A 17953-nucleotide genomic window follows, 5' to 3' on the forward strand; every position below is an offset into this window, starting at 1 on the left:
AATGAGTGACTGGATGAGCAGTGTGTAAATACAAAAGGAGTGTCTGCCAATGGCATTTAGACCTTGCTAACTTGATTCGAAAGTTCATGATTTACACAGTTCAGCCAAAACTGTGATTCCAGCCTTTGAAGTCTCGATTTGATTAAAACACATTCAGCGAGCAACAATAACATTCTAGAATGCTGGGGATTATGCATTACCGAGGATCTCTGCGGGGAACAAGCAATTCCCGAAATCAAAATGGGCCTTTTGAACCTGGAAGAGGCAGCTCTGCGAGCCTGTATCATGGCCGAACATCTGACTTCTCTTAATTACATTCTGTCCTTGCTTCATTCCTTCTCATCTCTTGCTTCTGGGGCCTGAGCTCTCCCAAAACTGCTGGCCTTGAATGATCTTAAAAATTAGACTGGGTCTATTTCCAGGGTGCTGGGGTCTGAAGCAGGAACAAGCCTCCTCTATGATGAAAAAAACACAGAATAGGAACACAGGTCCCTTTCTCATCCACAGCCTCTCCTGTTGCTATGTTAGTCCCTAGAACACCTGCCACTCCATCAGTGAAAAAGGAAGGTAGACTGAGCCTGGGGTCTAACTCCTCTGTGTTCAAATTATGCTCTCAACCACTTCCAGGCAAAACAACTTGCCTTCTAAGATATGAGAGGGCGGTGGGAGTTATAGCAGCTATATATCACCAGACAGATAAAACTGAGACCCTAGGAAGCTTTCACAAAGGAGCCACCCGCAGATCTGCTGGTAGAAGCAGATAGTTTGAAACACCTTATTTAACCTGCTTGTTACTCCATTGTGAGGACTCAGCGGGCTGGTGCATATAAGGCTTAGATGAATGCGTGTCACACAGTGATACCTCCGTGACTGTTAGTTACTGTGAATCCACTAGATACTAAGGATCACAGTAACAGGTAAGCCCCTTCAGTGTGAAGGGTGCTCGCATTCCCTGTACCTCCTGCCCTTCAGTCCTGACTCCATCCTTTTGCACATACGTATCTCTTTAAATAGGCTACAGCTGTGGGTTGCTGTTGAGTCATCTGAAGACATGGGAACCTGTGTCAGGAAGGACTGCTGGCAGGGTAAGCCAGAGGAACACTGATCACATCTCACAGGCAAGAGTGAATCAGCCCAGGGTCTACATAGGGAGCCAGGATGGGGTTGGGAATCCACACAGCCGTTGCTCATTTGGACAGAGCAAGCTGGGCTAAAAATTACATAAAATACCCACTCAGCAAACCTTTCCCCAATCCCTCCTCTCTGCTGCACTCTCTCCTTGATCTGTCTTCTCCTTTCCATCTCATTTCCCATTCCTTTCCCCTGCCCACTTTCTTCTGACCTCACAGTCTCCCTCCCCTTTCTTTTTGCCCATCATGAACCTGTGCTTTCTCCCCTACCCACTCATGTGGCCCCTGTTTGTCCTCTTTTGGGCTTCCTTTAACAGGTCTGGTTTTTCTATAGTTTTTGATAGTCTCAGCTTTTGGTTTCCCGGGCTCTCCGGTAAGTCACTTCCGTATGGAGAAGAGGGTCTAGCACCCTCTGCACTGTCTCACCCTCTGTCCATCACCCCATGCTTCCTTTGCACACATCTTTAAGTGGGATGAGACTCTAGAGAACCCAGGTCAGGGTGCATGGAACTTCATCTGCAAAAGGCTAAAGAATGAATCTGTAGGGTCCGGAGTTTCCATTGAAGTCTCCCGGTTTTGTTCCTGTAGTGTGAGGAATGCTGCGGCAAGACCTAATGCTCAGATGGACTTGTCATGGCCATGGACACTTCCTGGACAAAGCCCAGAAGAGGCACAAATTCCAGCATTATGTTCTGATTGGACAAATCAAAGTCTACCTGCCTCGTTCCTCTAAGGCTCCTAATTAAGGAGATTGTGTGGGTTCTATTACCCAGAACCCAGCCTTGATCTTGTGAACACAGAAAGACACACAAGTTCTGACTTGCATAGCTAACAATTAGGTTGGAACTGTCAAATCCCTGTCCAAAGTAGAGAATTTGGAAAGTAAGTCTTGGTTAATACAATATACGAAACACACACATATGTACCTGCACACACACAGGAGTTATGAAGGAAACATGCGTGCATCTTTATTCTTAGGGACTGCAGGAATGAATTCAGCAGAGAATATAGTGGGTGTTAGACCCAGCTTAGCAGAAAGTCTGTCTGAACTGAAACTGTGGATATCACTCCCAGTTCTTACTCTGATGATGCCCCCATCAGTGAACAGAACCATACGTCAGAGAGGCAAAAACAGAAATGGAAGGGAGATGAATAGGATTGATACATAATAGTGAAAGAGGAAGAAAGGGGCAGGAGAAGGTAGGCTCCTGTGTGTGCTTGAAGGCTCAGTGTGGGCCTGCCTGTTGCCCCATTAGTGACACCTTGCCTGAGAAGAGCCAGATGGGCCCTCTGTCCACATGCCTCTTCCATCTGTTCCCACTATGCTGTGGGGCAGGAAGGGGCTGAAGAACAACACACTGCTTTCTACTGCTGGTTTTAGGATTCTAACTGAGTTGCTGGCTGTCTCAAACTGCAATGCCAAACATGCTCCTTGCTTGTGTCACAGGCATCAACGCTTCCTCCGAAATGACAAGGCAAGGGATCGCTACATGGCTTCTTTTTCCCTGTGTTTTGTTTGGCCTACACGGCAGGAAATTCTCCATTTAGTCTAAAATCTGCCACTCTATCACATAATGTCCCATCAAGTTACACCTTGCCTTTCTTGGCTTCAGGGCCCGAGGCATGACAACAAATGACAAGCCATTTCAGTTCTTAAAAGCCAGGCAATTCTTTGACTTGCTAATTCTGTGAATCAAGAGAATCGCATTGAAAGGATGAAATAAACCAGGGATATTTGACATCATTGTGCACAGATTAAACAAAGAAAGAGTGTTCCTCTCTTAGAGTGAATGTAGGAGTTCCAGAAGACCGTGGCATTGGACCATGGTCTATGATTATTTCCCCATATCTCTCCCCTTACAGGTACTGGTTATGTCTGAATAAAAGATTTTCTTAAGCTTAGGTGCTTGAAACTTGGTCCCTGGCTGCTGGCCTCATAGTGGACAGTCTTAGATCCTTTAGGAGGTGAGGCCTAGGTAAAGGGAGTAGGTTAATTTAACATTTAAGAATTTTAAAACAATTCTGATTTAAAGATAAGAAAGCAGGGACTCCGAGACTTTAGTTTGCTCATGGTTGCATGGCTCGGAGAGTTTCAGCCAAGCTCAGCATCTGCCTTCAGTTTCTTCTGCTTCCCAGGAGACTAAGAAGAGAACAAGCTGCCTCACTCCATGGAGCTTCCTGCCACCAAGCTGCCCTACCCTGACGGACCATCTCTTCTCAAACCATAAGCCAAAATAAAAGTCTTTCTTCCATGACATAGTTTGTTGTCAGATATTGGTCGTAAGAACTATGAATAATATGGGCATCTAATTTCTTTCCTTGATAAAAGAACATTGATCAGAGAAGAGAAGCACACATCTGCAATACCGCCAATTCACTGAATGGAGTTAAATTAAGAACCTGATGTGCAGAGGTCATCTGTGAGCTTAGGAGGAGGAAAGGAAGCATAAAAAACATGGGCATAAATGATGTCTACCCTCAAGGGACCCAGAATCAGATGTCTTCAGAGGGCCAGAGAACACAAAGAGGTTCTGGATAAGAACACATCAAGTATACACCAGGCATCAAGCTAGTTTTGCTGAGATTATCCTGTGTGCATGAATGCATGTGTGTGAGTTATGGATGTGCAAGTGCAGGTGTGTGCATCTATGAGCATGGTGCGTACATGCATGCATGTGTATACATGTGACTGATGCCTCTATGTCTAGGCTTCACCCCAGCACTTGGGTTACAAGCCGTTTCTGTGGGTGATGAGTTATAGCCCAGGACCTCATGCTTTCACAGCAGGTGCTCTTACTACTGCCTCACGTCCCGCCCCTACTTCTTTTTTTTTATTTTAATATTTTTTAGGTATTTTCCTCATTTACATTTCCAATGCTATCCCAAAAGTCCCCCATACTCCCCCCACTCCCCTACCCACCCACCCACTCCCACTTTTTGGCCCTGGCGTTCCCCTGTACTGGGGCATATAAAGTTTGCAAGTCCAATGGGCCTCTCTTTCCAGTGATGGCCGACTAGGCCATCTTTTGATACATATGCAGCTAGAGTCAAGAGCTCCGGGGTACTGGTTAGTTCAGAATGTTGTTCCACCTATAGGGTTGCAGATACCTTTAGCTCCTTGGGTACTTTCTCTAGCTCCTCCACTGGGGCACCTGTAATCCATCCAATAGCTGACTGTGAGCATCCACTTCTGTGTTTGCTAGGCCCCGGCATAGTCTCACAAGAGACAGCTATATCTGGGTCCTTTCAGCAAAATCTTGCTAGTGTATGCAATGGTGTCAGCGTTTGGAAGCTGATTATGGGATGGATCCCTGGATATGGCAGTCTCTAGATGGTCCATCCTTTTGTCACAGCTCCAAACTTTGTCTCTGTAACTCCTTCCATGGGTGTCTTGTTCCCAATTCTAAGAAGGGGCAAAGTGTCCACACTTTGGTCTTCATTCTTCTTGAGTTTCATGCATTTAGCAAATTGTATCTTATATCTTGGGTATCCTAAGTTTCTAGGCTAATATCCACTTATCAGTGGGTACATATTGTGTGAGTTCTTTTGTGATTGGGTTACCTCACTCAGGATGATGCCCTCCAGGTCCATCCATTTGCCTAGGAATTTCATAAATTCATTCTTTTTAATAGCTGAGTAGTACTCCATTGTGTAAATGTACCACATTTTCTGTATCCATTCCTCTGTTGAGGGGCATCTGGGTTCCTCAGAAAATTGGGCATAGTACTACCAGAGGATCCCGCAATACCTCTCCTGGGCATATATCCAGAAGATGTTCCAACCGATAAGAAGGACACATGCTCCACTATGTTCATAGCAGCCTTATTTATAATAGCCAGAAACTGGAAAGAACTGCCCCTACTTCTTAAAGTGTAGGCATTTATTGTTAGAGTGCTTTGGCTGTCTCCATGGATTCTAGTCAATGTTTTTTGTCTTACATGAAACAGTCCTTTTAAACATGGGTTGTTGATTTATTGATTGAATTAGTTTATACTTATTTTAATGTTTAACCTTTAAATAACTCTGATTTAAAGATGAAAAAAATTGGAAATAAAAAATTAATTTACTCAGGTTCCAGAGCTGGTAAATTATGGAGACTTCATCTCCTCTCTTTTGCTTTGTAAGCAAAGCACTGCCAAGTCCAACAGGATGCTGTGAGCTTGGAGCTCAGATAGTGGAAAGGAAAGGTACCTGACTTTAAGGGAGTCTTTAGGGAGTAGAAGGTGAAGGATGGGCTGCATCAAATCTAGGAACAGGGTCAGAAGAGGGTAAAAGGAATTCCATCTACTGATGCCGCATCAAGGATCTATGCTTGCCTAATATTCCAAATAACAGCATTTCAGATGCATCAGGAATGATGGGGCGTGGAGGATGGATTGTCAGGGTGCCTTAGCCCATGTGCCCAAGCCCTTCTCAGCCAGCTAAAGCAACAGCCTGCAAAGACCTTATTCCTCAGAGTAGAGGCATGTGTGGTCATTACCAGCCACACTGCAGGGTGGCCAGCTCCACCCAAGGAAATTAAGCTTGGAAGTTGGATGGGGGCAGTGTGGAGGATATTAGCAGCTCATCTGGTGGCCTACAGCAATTTATGAAAATCCTAATTAGCTACAAAAAGAACATCTTCAGTTACAGGAACACTCTGCACTCCAGCTGGCAGCAGGGAGTCCCTTGATGTCAAAAGCACCACCCCAATGACCTTCAAAGGAAGAATATCAGCAAACTAGAAGACAGCTCTCTGCCCTGCCCTGAACCACTCACAAACTGGTCCTTGCAGTCCACTCCCCTCTACTGTTCCTCACTTCAAAATTTGTGAGCATCCATATGCTGGGTTAGTGTTCCCCAAAACTCTATGGCTGGATTGCAGTAGGGTTTCTTGCTAATATAGAATATAGCTGTGGTCTCCTCAATTCATATACAATATGGATGAGCCTTTAAAACAATTACCACAGAGCTGCCAAACAAAAGTCTAACTGAAAATTGAACTTATATCCTCTACAAGAGCAGCATTAGCCACTGAGCAATCTCTCCAGTCTGGACAGGATGTTTTAAAGAAAATGGATCATGATGGAACAAATAAACTTGGTTGAGTTTTACAAGTGGTTGCCCAGAGTATCACTACTTGGGAGATGATTAAAAATGCTGAATCTCAGGCCTTCTCAAATGGAATCTTTGCTTTAAATGAGACTTCTGGATGATCCTCTTTTAGTGAAGTAGGAGCCTCGTTTTTCTATACTGCCAAGGCCTAGACAAAGTCCACTCCAGAGCTTTCTAGAGTTATTAGTCTACATATGATGTATTTGGCATGACGCTGGATCATTCACTAGACCCTAGAGACTAGGGGCTCCGATAGCACCTTTCTTCTATGTTCTGAGCACCATTTGCTTTTAAATAATATATATTCTCACTCCCTTGACACCCATTTTCTCCTTGGTTGTGCTGAGAGTCAGTGTTCCTGCTGTGCTGCACTCTAAGACCTGCTTTCTGACTGTGCCTCAGACTTACCATCTTCTTCCTCGGTAGCCTCAGGGCTGAGATTGCAAAAGTGTGTCATTGGGTCTGACTTCTCAAGGTCTTTTTACTGGCCTGGGTGTACCCTGGAGTTTTGACCTCAATAATATTCCTTTGTCCCTCCAAATCCCAGAATTATGATGATAATAACAAACCTCATGAGCTGTATAAGCACTAAGAGGTCTCCCATTCATCTCTACTTTGAAGCTAGAAACACCATTCTTCATGTGCCCTCAGTGAACCTTGGTGCTCAATTACATCATCTTTCAGGAATTCACTATGCACCACAGAAGCTTAGTAGATGCTAGGTCAATACTGAGGCTCTCTGAACTCTGATCTCTTCTACCCTTTCTCTAAGATCTCACCGCTCTATGTTCCTATATGAATTATTCTTCCCACACATCCTCATTAAAATATAGTGTTTCATAGGTGTTGGATGAATCTTTTATGTACCTACAATATCTAATAAAAGTACATGCGTGTATAGTCTACATATTTTACAAGCCATTCATAGATGGATTAGTATAAATATGTTTCTATTATAAATTTACATATTTTAAATTTATACATAGTCGCCACCTGTGAGTGCTTTGAAGAAAATAGGACAAGACAATTACACCTGTGTCTCGTATCACCAAGGGTGTTCCTCCATGAGCATTCAGTATTGGTACAGATGGGACCAAGGGTAACTAAAGACACCACTGTGCACCCCATTGTCCCAAAGGGGACACAGAGAGACAAGAGAAGGAAAGGAAGGTCCTATTGGGGTTTTGTTCATCTCTAGACATAGAAGAGTAGCTGTTTTCCTAGGAAGGTGGCTGGTAGATTTTACGTCATCCTCCTATAACCAAACACTTCATTCACAGGTTATATTTACACAGCCCGTTAGGAAATTTTTTATACTTTTGACACTCATTAGACTCATAATCGTCCACTGGAACTACTCTATAACAAGAGATAAACACTCCATTCTAAAGGATGAATAATAATTAGGTACTGCTTGGCACTGTGCTCTTTGCAGGTCTAATTTTAGAGCATAATTAATCCTGCTGAAACTGCATAAGATAAGTGAAATATTTATGCAGCTGTGCTAATTCATGTATTTACTCCTAGAGAGACATTCAGAATTGGACATGGCTTTCCGGGAAGATTATCTTAAGATGCCCCCCGGAGCAACGTCATTTTCTCTCCCATGTCATTGCTTCCAGATGGCCTCTGAGGATGAAGCTGAAGGGACACATTTCCAGACTCCAGCAGTGTGGCTGGGAAAGCAATAAGCCAGGATGTAAAATATCTGTAAGAACCTGGTGCTCTATATGTCAGCACCTTGAAATGCTGTGGAGAATATGGTTCCCACTTAGCAGTACAAGGCTGTTCCTGGGATGACATAACTGTTATGGCTATGTATCACTGACTTAGCTGCATGAAGATCATACACAGATGATGATGGTGGATGAGGGAAAGGGGGATGCTGAGAAGGAGAAAGAGGATGAGAAAAGCCGACGATTCTATGATGCTGGTGCTTCTGACTCTAATTATGGGGGTAGTGGTGATGGTGGTGACAATGGGAACAATGATGGAGGTGATGGTGATGGTAATTACTTGGATGCTGATGTTGTTGATGGTGGTACTGATGGTGGTGATAATAATGAGGATGAAGGGGTTGATGGTCATGATGCTGGTGCTGGCACAATTAGAATAATGACAGTGATGGTGATGGTGGTAATGGTGTTGGTGATGATGCTATGTTGGTGGTGAAGAAGATGCTAATGTGAATAATGGTGATGACGGTGCTTTTGTTGAAGGTACTGATGGTGAAAATGATAAAGAAGGATATTCAGCTCAGCATATTTGTGATTGATGATTATTATGAAGATGGTAATGATAGTTATTAAAATGCTGGTAGGAAGGAGGGAGGTGGCACCTTACATTTTGGAGCCATCATTACACTGCAGGTTCTGTGCTAAGTTCTTTCCACGTGCCCTTCCATTTCATTTTCCATCCTTACCATGCAAACACACCTGGACCTATACACAAGCGAGTAAAGGAGACCACGATAGGTGGTGTCACAGAAGTTTTTGTAAGAAGAGCACACACAGAGTTAGTTCAGATGCGCACTGAATCACTTTTTCCTGGGGTGCCTATTAAAATCAAGTGTCCAATCAATCAATGTTACCAGACAACTTAGAAAAATAAAAAGAATGGGAGTTTTGCCTAACTGACTCCATTATAGATAAAATTCCCGACAGTAGAGATATCATCAGTTACCTGGCAAGGGACACCACAAGCCCCCTGAATATTGGTTTCCATCTTTGTAGAATAGAAATGAGCAGGTGAATCTGAAAATAAGCTAAAGAATACATGTAGTGCACTGACCATGCTGACTGACATGCCCTGTTTGCTGAAGATGTCAGCGACTTCATAACAGATGCTACAAGAGCAGCAATGGTGAACGGGGCTAGAGCTAAAGCTTGCTCATTTGACAGATACCTACCACATTTAAACACTTCCTGTCAAGTGAAATGGACCCTGACACCAAACGTTCATTCATATGTGTATTTATGCACTCAAACCATCATCCACCAACTGCTCATTGTGCCCGAGGTTCTCTGAGGCTTGTGCTGGAAGCAAAAACTCATTTGCTGATGATATCAGCCTGTGACGGGGAGCGAAAAACTGTCACCAAATCCCAGTCTTCATGGTGCTCATTCCCCTTGTCCCTTCTCCCATAAAAGAATATCTGCTCAATATGTTGGGTTTGGGGTTTGCTGCCTGTCTTGTTTTGGGGAGGAGAATATTAGAAGAAAACCACAGCACCAAGCAGAAGATTCACATGACCATGTACAGCTAAGTGCTTCTTTTGTGCATCTGAAAAGACCTTCTTCCAGGTGACTAGCAACAGACTGCCTAAGACCCAAAGCCAGCAAGCCTGTGGCAGAGGTTGTACACTTGACTCATTGACTTGTGGCAGGAATCACTTCTATCAGACTCATCCAGGCCTGAAGCCAGGCTTGTCCACTTCATTTGTACCCCCATCAGAAGAGTAGAGGCCCACTGCTCTATGCCTCTGGGATTTCACAGCAACACCTGACCATCATAGCCACAAATCACAGCTATACAGCACAGAGCATGACCAGTGATCCGAGGAAGAAACAAATGCCCCATAGGGAATCCTGAGCCTCGAATGTCCTTGTTTGAGAGGTAAATATAGAACCCATTTAGAATGTTTGATGGCACTGTAAAAATTAAGGATTTAATTCTATGAGCTGGGAAAGAAGGAAAGCTACAAAGGAGTTCTAAACTTCATTCAAATCCACACTGACCTGCAATAACCTTTGCTCATTTCAATATCAGCTCTGGCTACAGTGGTTGCTATATCTTACCCTCTCCGCTGTACACAGCATAGCTCAGTCTGCAATGTTTCTGATTATAGCCTCAATCCATTCTGAGTGAGGCTTCTGTCCTATGCCCTCCATTTTGTGTGTCACACCGAGCAATTCCTGACACTGGTCTGGTGTCTATGTTGACATTCTACCTACTGTCTTTGTGTTAGTGCCCCACCCCCCACCCCTTTAAAGGCATCTCATCATGCTAAGGGATGGGGTGAGATTACCAGCTGCTGTGGTTTGGATATGAAATAAGTAAAATGCACACAGTAGCTTCATGTAGCCCAACCCTGGGTCCCCATCCAGTAGCATCGTTTGGGAAGGTTGTGGCTCTTCAAGGAGGTGGAACTTTGCTACATGAAGTGGATCACTAGAGCAAGTCTGGAGGTTTTATAGCCAAGCCCAACTTGTGATTCACTCTCTGCTTCCTATGTGTAGCTGCAGTTTGGTTGTCCTTACAATCCTAGCATGATGGGCCTTAAGCTTCTTATAGTCTGGTATTTCATCACAGCAGTGGGAAAAGACACCAGTTATAAAATGGAGAAGGGCAGGCAGGAGGAAAGATTGTACAATCTCAAGCAGCCTGTTTTGCAGTGTGGATCACAACTTCCCCAATTGGTTCCATTAGGTTGTGAATCCTGTTTGAGGAGGAGCTGTAGTCAGTTTGCATGTTGGGCAGTAAAGGAGGGGAGGTTTGTGGAAACCAGGCATTCTTCCTTTCTAGAGACTTCCTCTCATCTCCACAGGATATTGAGAACTACTGTGTTAGTGGAGACAGACTTGCCCTCGATGCTGACAGGTCCAGAAAAGTCTTCCTTTAGTCCAAAACCCTTGAGAACTGTTTCTTCTACAATTTGCAATTTAGGGAACACACACAGGCACTTATATTCTGGGTTGGTTCATTCTAACAGTTACCTTGACACAACCTAGAATCACCAATAAAGTGAGTTTCAACTGAAGAATTGTCTTGATCATGCTGTTCTGTGGGCATGTCTGTGTGGGGTTGTTGTGATTGTTAATTAAGGCAGGAAAACTCCCCTGAAATGTGATTAGTAGTATTTCATGAATACAGTCCTGAGCTGTGTAAAGGGGAGGAACCTTGCTAGAGCATAAGCAACCAGCAAGACAGGATGGGCCATCCTCTCTTTGCTCCTGTATGATGGAGCTAACTCCTTCAGCTACTGTTTGGTTCCCACAATGATGAACTGTAATGTGAAAACTGTGGACCAAAGAAGCCGTTTCCTCCTTTATTTTGGTCATGATGTTTTATCACAGAAACAAAAATGAAGTTGGAGCTTAAATGCCCCAAACCCAAAACTCTTACATTGGATGCCTGGGTCCTGATGCAGCTCATCAACCCATTTACGAATTCATAAGTCAGTGGGCTACTGGAAGATGATGGACATTTTAGGATGTGAGGCCTACTGGAAGAAGTGGGTCACTGGAGACACACCCTTGAAGGCTGCACATTGTCCTAACCCTCATTGCCACATCTTGGTCATCACAGGCTCAGCAGCTTCCTTCCACCATAAGCTTTCCCCACAATGCACTGCTCTACCACAGGTCTGAAAGCAACTAGATCACAGAGGGAAACCACAAGACAAAATAACCTTTTCCTCCTTTCAGTTGCTTATCCTGGGTTTCTTTGTCACAGCGATGAAAAGCTGACTCACACAACAGTGCAGTTATATAATGCTACCAGCAAATGTTCTGAACGTAGTCTACCTTTGGGGTCACACAATTCTACATTCTAAAGTACAAGAGGAACGGCCTGGATATTTTAAGGAACCTATTGACATCCTTCATCCTGAGGCTTACCTTGTCAACTACAAGGTCTTACTTACCGTCACCAACAAACTGGAGCAGAGCGAGGTCAATCTGCCTCTTCCAGGGTGAGCCCTTCTGCAGAGCAATTCCATAGCCTGTGGTGGCAAAGATGTACCCGCTCCCAATGGTCACCAGTTTACAGCCTTCATCCCTCCCGGCCTTGTAGTTCAAGACAGCTGCGTCATAGATGAAAGCGTCCAACTTCCTGAAATGACAAGACACCAGGGAGTCATGGGGTGGCCAGGTGCCATTTCAGGGCCCTGCTCTGCCGGGCAGCTCCAGCACCCCACACAGTGGAGATGGTGACTCATGGTTGCTCCAGCCCCTTGTCATAAAAGAATCTATTTTTAATGAAGAGATAAAAGCCAGAACCTTTCCTTTCCAACTTACAAGAGGCAGCTAAATTAAGACACGAAGACTCCATATCCCCAAGTGAGTAAACAGGCGGATTTTTGTTTGCTAAGTGTTTGTCCTTAACACCTCCCAGCAGTGGGGATGTGGTGGCCTGTTTAAATGGCTTGTCTCAGAACACCACGAGCCACTAAAGGACAGTAGAGCCAGGTAGTAGCATGCAAGAAGCAAAGAGGAATTAATCAGGAATAATGCCTTCTTGTTTTAAATACTTACATAAATACACTTGCTGTTTATGTTACAAAATCATTACACAGTCACATTTTAAAACTCAAACAATATAGAAAGATATTAAAATATGATTAAAATTCAAATTATGTGATTAAATAAGTTACAAATTCTATAACCCATAATCTGTAACTATGATGTGACCTCTATGAGCATACTGATGGATAGTCTTCTGAGGCTTGTATGTACACACACACACACACACTCACATGCACACACACTCACATACACACACACACATATATATATAACAGGGGCTAGGAAGTTTTTATGTAAGAACAAATCGGATAGTTTAGGCTTTGTGAGCCAATGTTCTTGGGTGCAACTATAACTTCGCTGTGGTGGGGGTTATGTGTGGGGTTATGTGTGGGGTTATGTGTGGTGTTATGGATTAATTATCCCTTTTTCCATGAAAAAAATAGTGTTGAAGTCCCAACTCTCAGTATGTGGTCTGTTCGGAAATAAAGTCATTGTGGATGTAACCAGCTAAGGTCATACTGAATAGGCCCTACACCAATATGATTGATGCCCTTATCAAAAGGGAGAAAGTCAGCACACACACACACACACACACACACACACACACACCACTCACACATGTGGGAGATGCGTGGTATGTGAAGAGTTGAATTACATAGCTAAGAGCTTGTGAACAATGAGAGCTCTAAGGCAAGTCTTTCTTTCCCACTCTCAGACGCAGCAACGACCGGTGAACACCCTAACCCCAGACTCTGAACCTCCTTAAGTCCAGGGCAGCAAATGTCTGTTGTTTCTGTCTGTAAGATCAGGCTGCATCATGAGGGTATCCTCAAGAAACGACAGAGTTCCCTATGTATCAGACACTAGAACATGAACGAGCTCCATTCTGTTCCAATGAAGCATCTTCACCAGGTGTGGATGCTCATCCGCTGTTCTTTACCTGCCTTTATTTCATCCCCCAACTGGATACCATCAAATCACTTCACAAATTGTTTTCTCATTTCACCCATACTAAGCATATCTCCATGTCAAATAAAAATCGTGTTTTCTTCTTTGCTGATAAGTTGACTTTTATTGCAATATTGCATCTATGCTTTGAGGTGCTGTGGGAATTTTTGCATATGGACACAACTTTGGAATTAATTGCTCCAGCAGTCCTATGTAACACCCCACTCCCAATGCCAACTGCCAATTTCACAATGGCAAGCATCATGGCATCGAGTGAATAAGGTGGCAGAAGTCATCCATTACCTAGAACCCTATTACTGAATATAAACATAATTTCAAACAGTTGAGGTTATCTGAAAGGGCCAAACTGTAACCCCTGAAGCGCAGGAATTAATGTGTCTACTCCAAAACAGGCATGGGAATGGCACCAGAGATCACTTGCCCTCCTGCCACCATCTTCACTTCATTGCCCTTCTCTAACAAGGCAATAGAAAACATTGATACAAAGAAAAATTAAAGTGTCAGGAGAGGTTGTAGTGCCTGCATTCTGTCAGAGGCAGCTGCTGGAGGACTCTCTGTAGGAGCACAACTGCTCCCTGTGGAGCAGCTTGCAAGCTTCATAGGTGTGTTCTGTCCTTTCCACTCCCCACCCGGCTTCATTTTGGTTTTGTAAAAATTAGAGCTGAGGCTAAACTACAGGGTTTAGCTAACTCCTAGAAAGATTCTGAAACTTTTACCCCAAACACTAGGTATTTAACTCCAGTCAAGTTCAAAAGTGACCAGAGCACCCAAGCAGCAGTAGCAGCAGTAGCAGTAGCAGCAAGGGGGGAGCGGGAGGAGGAGGAGGAGAAGGAGGAGGAGGAGGAAGCTGGGTAAAGGGAAGCCAGAGCTGCCTAGCACAGTGGGAACAGCCTTTCCGGAAGACCAGCTATACTGGAATAGTAGGGATAGTAGTGGAAAGCTAGAAAAGATCTGAGGTGTCATGAACTTCACATACCATGGATGCCCTGGAGATTCTGTGACTCTTGGTTTTATAAAGCAAACTCTCTCAGTTCCTCAAGAAATAACCATATGCACACATCTACAGACTTCCATGTATGCAGATTTTTCCAGCCTTCAGCCTATCTATCGCTATCCTTGGCATCTGGAGTCTTATCTCACCCCCAGACCCCTCTAATACACTGTTGGGCTGGAAATCAAAGGTAAGGCTGGCCATCATGCACAAGTTGTTCACCAGCAGCTACAGTTGATATTGTTAGAGTATCGGACATTGGTATCGCCCAGAATTCTGCAAATTGGTAACATATTCCATGACAAATGTTTTGCTGAGCAACAGCCAGATGAACAGAAAGAAAAAAGGCAAGACATTCCAGGCAGAGACAGTCCTGACAAAAGCATTTACACACTGGTGAGAAGGGCCAGAGGAGCATACCCTCAGGGCTGTAGCCATAGGGGGTCACAGATGGGAACATGTCCTTCAGACCAACTCTCTGTGTTTCTGGGGCCACAGAAGAACATAAGTAGCCTTAACATGTGAAACTGAGGCTGCACAAAGTAGATTTTTCTCTCTCAAACACACCAGTGATTACAGAGCACTAGGGATCTAGGTACAAATGGACACAGATACATGCCTTCTCAAAACAATATCCATGGCTCGGTGGGTATGACAATTTCCATACAAACATAAGGACCAAAGTTCAAATCCCCATACCACATTAAAAAAAATAGGTATGTCCAAGATTGTGCCTATAATCTGAGCACTGTGGAGGGAAGAGACAGAGGGATCACTGGAGGCCTGTTGGCTGCCAGCGTAGCTCCAGGCTCAGAGAAACATGCTGTCTCCAGGGAATATGGTGGAAGGTGATAAAGCAGGGCACATAACTGTCCTTCTCTGACTGGCAGGCATGCATGTACACATGCGGCACACACCCACACACGCAAATACCACGCACATACACCGTACACAGACACCACACACATTCTCAAATATAGCAAACAAAAACAAACCCAGGGCATTTGTTGGCACATGGCACTTGGTGTGTATTGAGACATCACAGTTGGCCAGGGGACAAACATCATTCCTGTTGTTTCCTGTTTTGTCTACAGGCATGCAAGCTTCTGATAACCTAAGGCAGTCTTGGGTGCAGTGGTGCAGTCTTGGGTGCAGTGGTGCAGTCTTGGGTGCAGTGGTGCAGTCTTGGGTGCAGTGGTGCAGTCTTGGGTGCAGTGGTGCAGTCTTGGGTGCAGTGGTGCAGTCTTGGGTGCAGTGGTGCAGTCTTGGGTGCAGTGGTGCAGTCTTGGGTGCAGTGGTGCAGTCTTGGGTGCAGTGGTGGTATTCCAGTCTCTGTGCCAGCACTGTCCATAGCTTTCTGCAGTCATACAAATGTCCTGCTTCTGTAGTCTCCTGTGTGTAGTGGCCTTTGAACTGCAGTTAATGCATCAGCCAAGGAAGTGAATTTATAATTTCATTGAACTGCACTGATATAGACACTAATAAAAATGACTGAATGTGTCTGAGAGCCACAGTAATGGGCAACATCCACCAGGTATCCTGATAGGTAAGAGGAATGCCGTGGTATCCAGACTCTGGGTTCTCCTCCTTGTAATATTCTAAAAAGTTTTACTCTTTGTATCCAATTGAAAACAGTGGTGTTGCTCAAAAGGAAAGAAATTAAACTGCCAATGTACTGGGAAGCAAGCTTTGTGAGCTGGAGGCTTTGGCCGCTGCACCTGTGTTTCTGAGGCTCAGGTTTGGTTTTATTATGGGTCTGGTTGTGCTTTTTCTCTGTGCAATGAGGATCTGACAGTATCTGCCCTCAGAGGGCTGTTGGGAACAAAGTAATGTTATATAAGTGAAACGCGTGCAATGGCCGGCTTACAGCAAATGCTTAAAATGCATAAACACATTCAGTTGAGTTCAGTTTATGGCCAAAGGTCCGACAACTTTTATGCACCCTCTGTAAGAAGTCCAGTTCCAAATACTTTGCGTGCATTGCCTTCTATTTTTTCCCCACTATTATATCTCTACCTACGCTTAAACAGACATTCTTTTTGAAGGGCTGCAGCAGCCAGGGATCTGGGTGTGCCAGGATGAACCCACTCTGTGTGTGTTGCTGATTGTCTGACTGGGAAGGCTGAGGCAGTGAGCATGAACTTGATTTGGCCCCATTCTCCTGGTTCTAAGTGGGCAAAGCTGAACTGAGATTTAAGAGGATGCTGAGGCCACAGAGCCCCAGGCTTTAACGACTAGGAAGGTGCAGCCAGTTCTGTGTGCTGTTCAGGAGACTTAGATGAGGAGTTAACACTGTAAACTGAGCCAAATACAAAAGAAAAACCAAGAACAGGGCAGAGGGTAAGAGTTTAGAGATATCTGGCAAGTGATGTCACGTTTGTGTATTCCCCAGCAGATATCTAGCATGTAGGTCTGAGGTTAACTGCATCAGACACTCTTCCAGGATTTAATATACCTCAATCTGTTTGGTAGGTTGTTGCTGAGCAGCACAGGCTCTTGCTGGAAACCAAGGTTGATCACCGAAAGGAATCTTATTTGACCACAAGCATTTGAAGGCTCTGAGCTGTGACTATTGTAGACAAGACTGATGGTACAGAAGAGAGGAGACTGGCAGTGCTGAGCTCTGAGCAGCACAGAGCAAAGGTCAGCCCTGGGGTACTTCAACCTTCAGACCTAAGTGTCTGTCCACAAGATAGGACAAGCCTCCCAGGTGAGGGAGTCTGGTTGCTAGTGCTCTCCATCTACAAGAGGAAACCACCCTCTCACCTTCCTAACTAAGTGCTTCTCCCACTGGGCAGGAGGAGACTCAAAGGCCAGGGTCTGCCTGGGATGGGGACAGAGTGCTATCTGGCACTCTGAGGCCAATATCACCTGTTTTGGAAGCTCCTCCCCTTTTGTGACAGATGGATTGAAACTCTTCCTTTTCAATGAGGAGGCTGGAACTCCAAACAACACACACACACACACACACACACACACACACACACACACACACACACACAGAGAGAGAGAGAGAGAGAGAGAGAGAGAGAGAGAGAGAGAGAGAGAGAGAGAGAGAGAGCAGACACCATAGAATCTGTGTAGATGCTACCATTCTCTCCTTGAGAAACTGCTGGTTCTCAGGGGACACAAATGATTAGAAATGATCAATGATAATAGTTCAGAGGAAGAGGGGGGAAATCAGCCCTGAAAATATGCAAAGCAACCCAAGTACAGCGGGGTCTTATGAGAGTCTTGAACCTGTTGATTTCCTGCTGTGACTTTGACAGCCTTCACTGCCATGTAGATCCTACCCCATTCTGTGGTTCCAACTTGCTTATATCTATACAATGCCCTTAAAAGGCTGCTCCTAGCCCCAACCCATTTGTTAGAGAATCTGATTCACTCTATTCCAGTAAAGACTGTACCCCATCATTGAGGAGGCATGAGTTCTTTCTGGGAATGGGACTTCTGTTGCCAGGCAGCCTGATCTTTCCTAATCAAAAGCTTCCGGTTTTAGCTCATCATCTTATGCTTGTTTTCAG

General features: G+C 44.5%; 1 protein-coding gene across 1 annotated transcript in view; it reads right to left on the reverse strand.

Annotated features, from left to right (window-relative positions):
- The window catches only part of Grin2a (glutamate ionotropic receptor NMDA type subunit 2A), a 434479-nt gene that overhangs the window by 29807 nt on the left and 386719 nt on the right, over positions 1-17953 (reverse strand). The window contains exon 12 of the mRNA XM_021184964.3: positions 11869-12056. Within this exon, the coding sequence (XP_021040623.1) occupies positions 11869-12056 (188 nt within the window). The remainder of the gene's footprint in view (positions 1-11868; positions 12057-17953) is intronic.

Source organism: Mus caroli, unplaced genomic scaffold (genome assembly GCF_978045245.1).
Source record: "Mus caroli unplaced genomic scaffold, Mus_caroli_1 scaffold_17, whole genome shotgun sequence".
Classification (NCBI taxonomy): domain Eukaryota; kingdom Metazoa; phylum Chordata; class Mammalia; order Rodentia; family Muridae; genus Mus; species Mus caroli.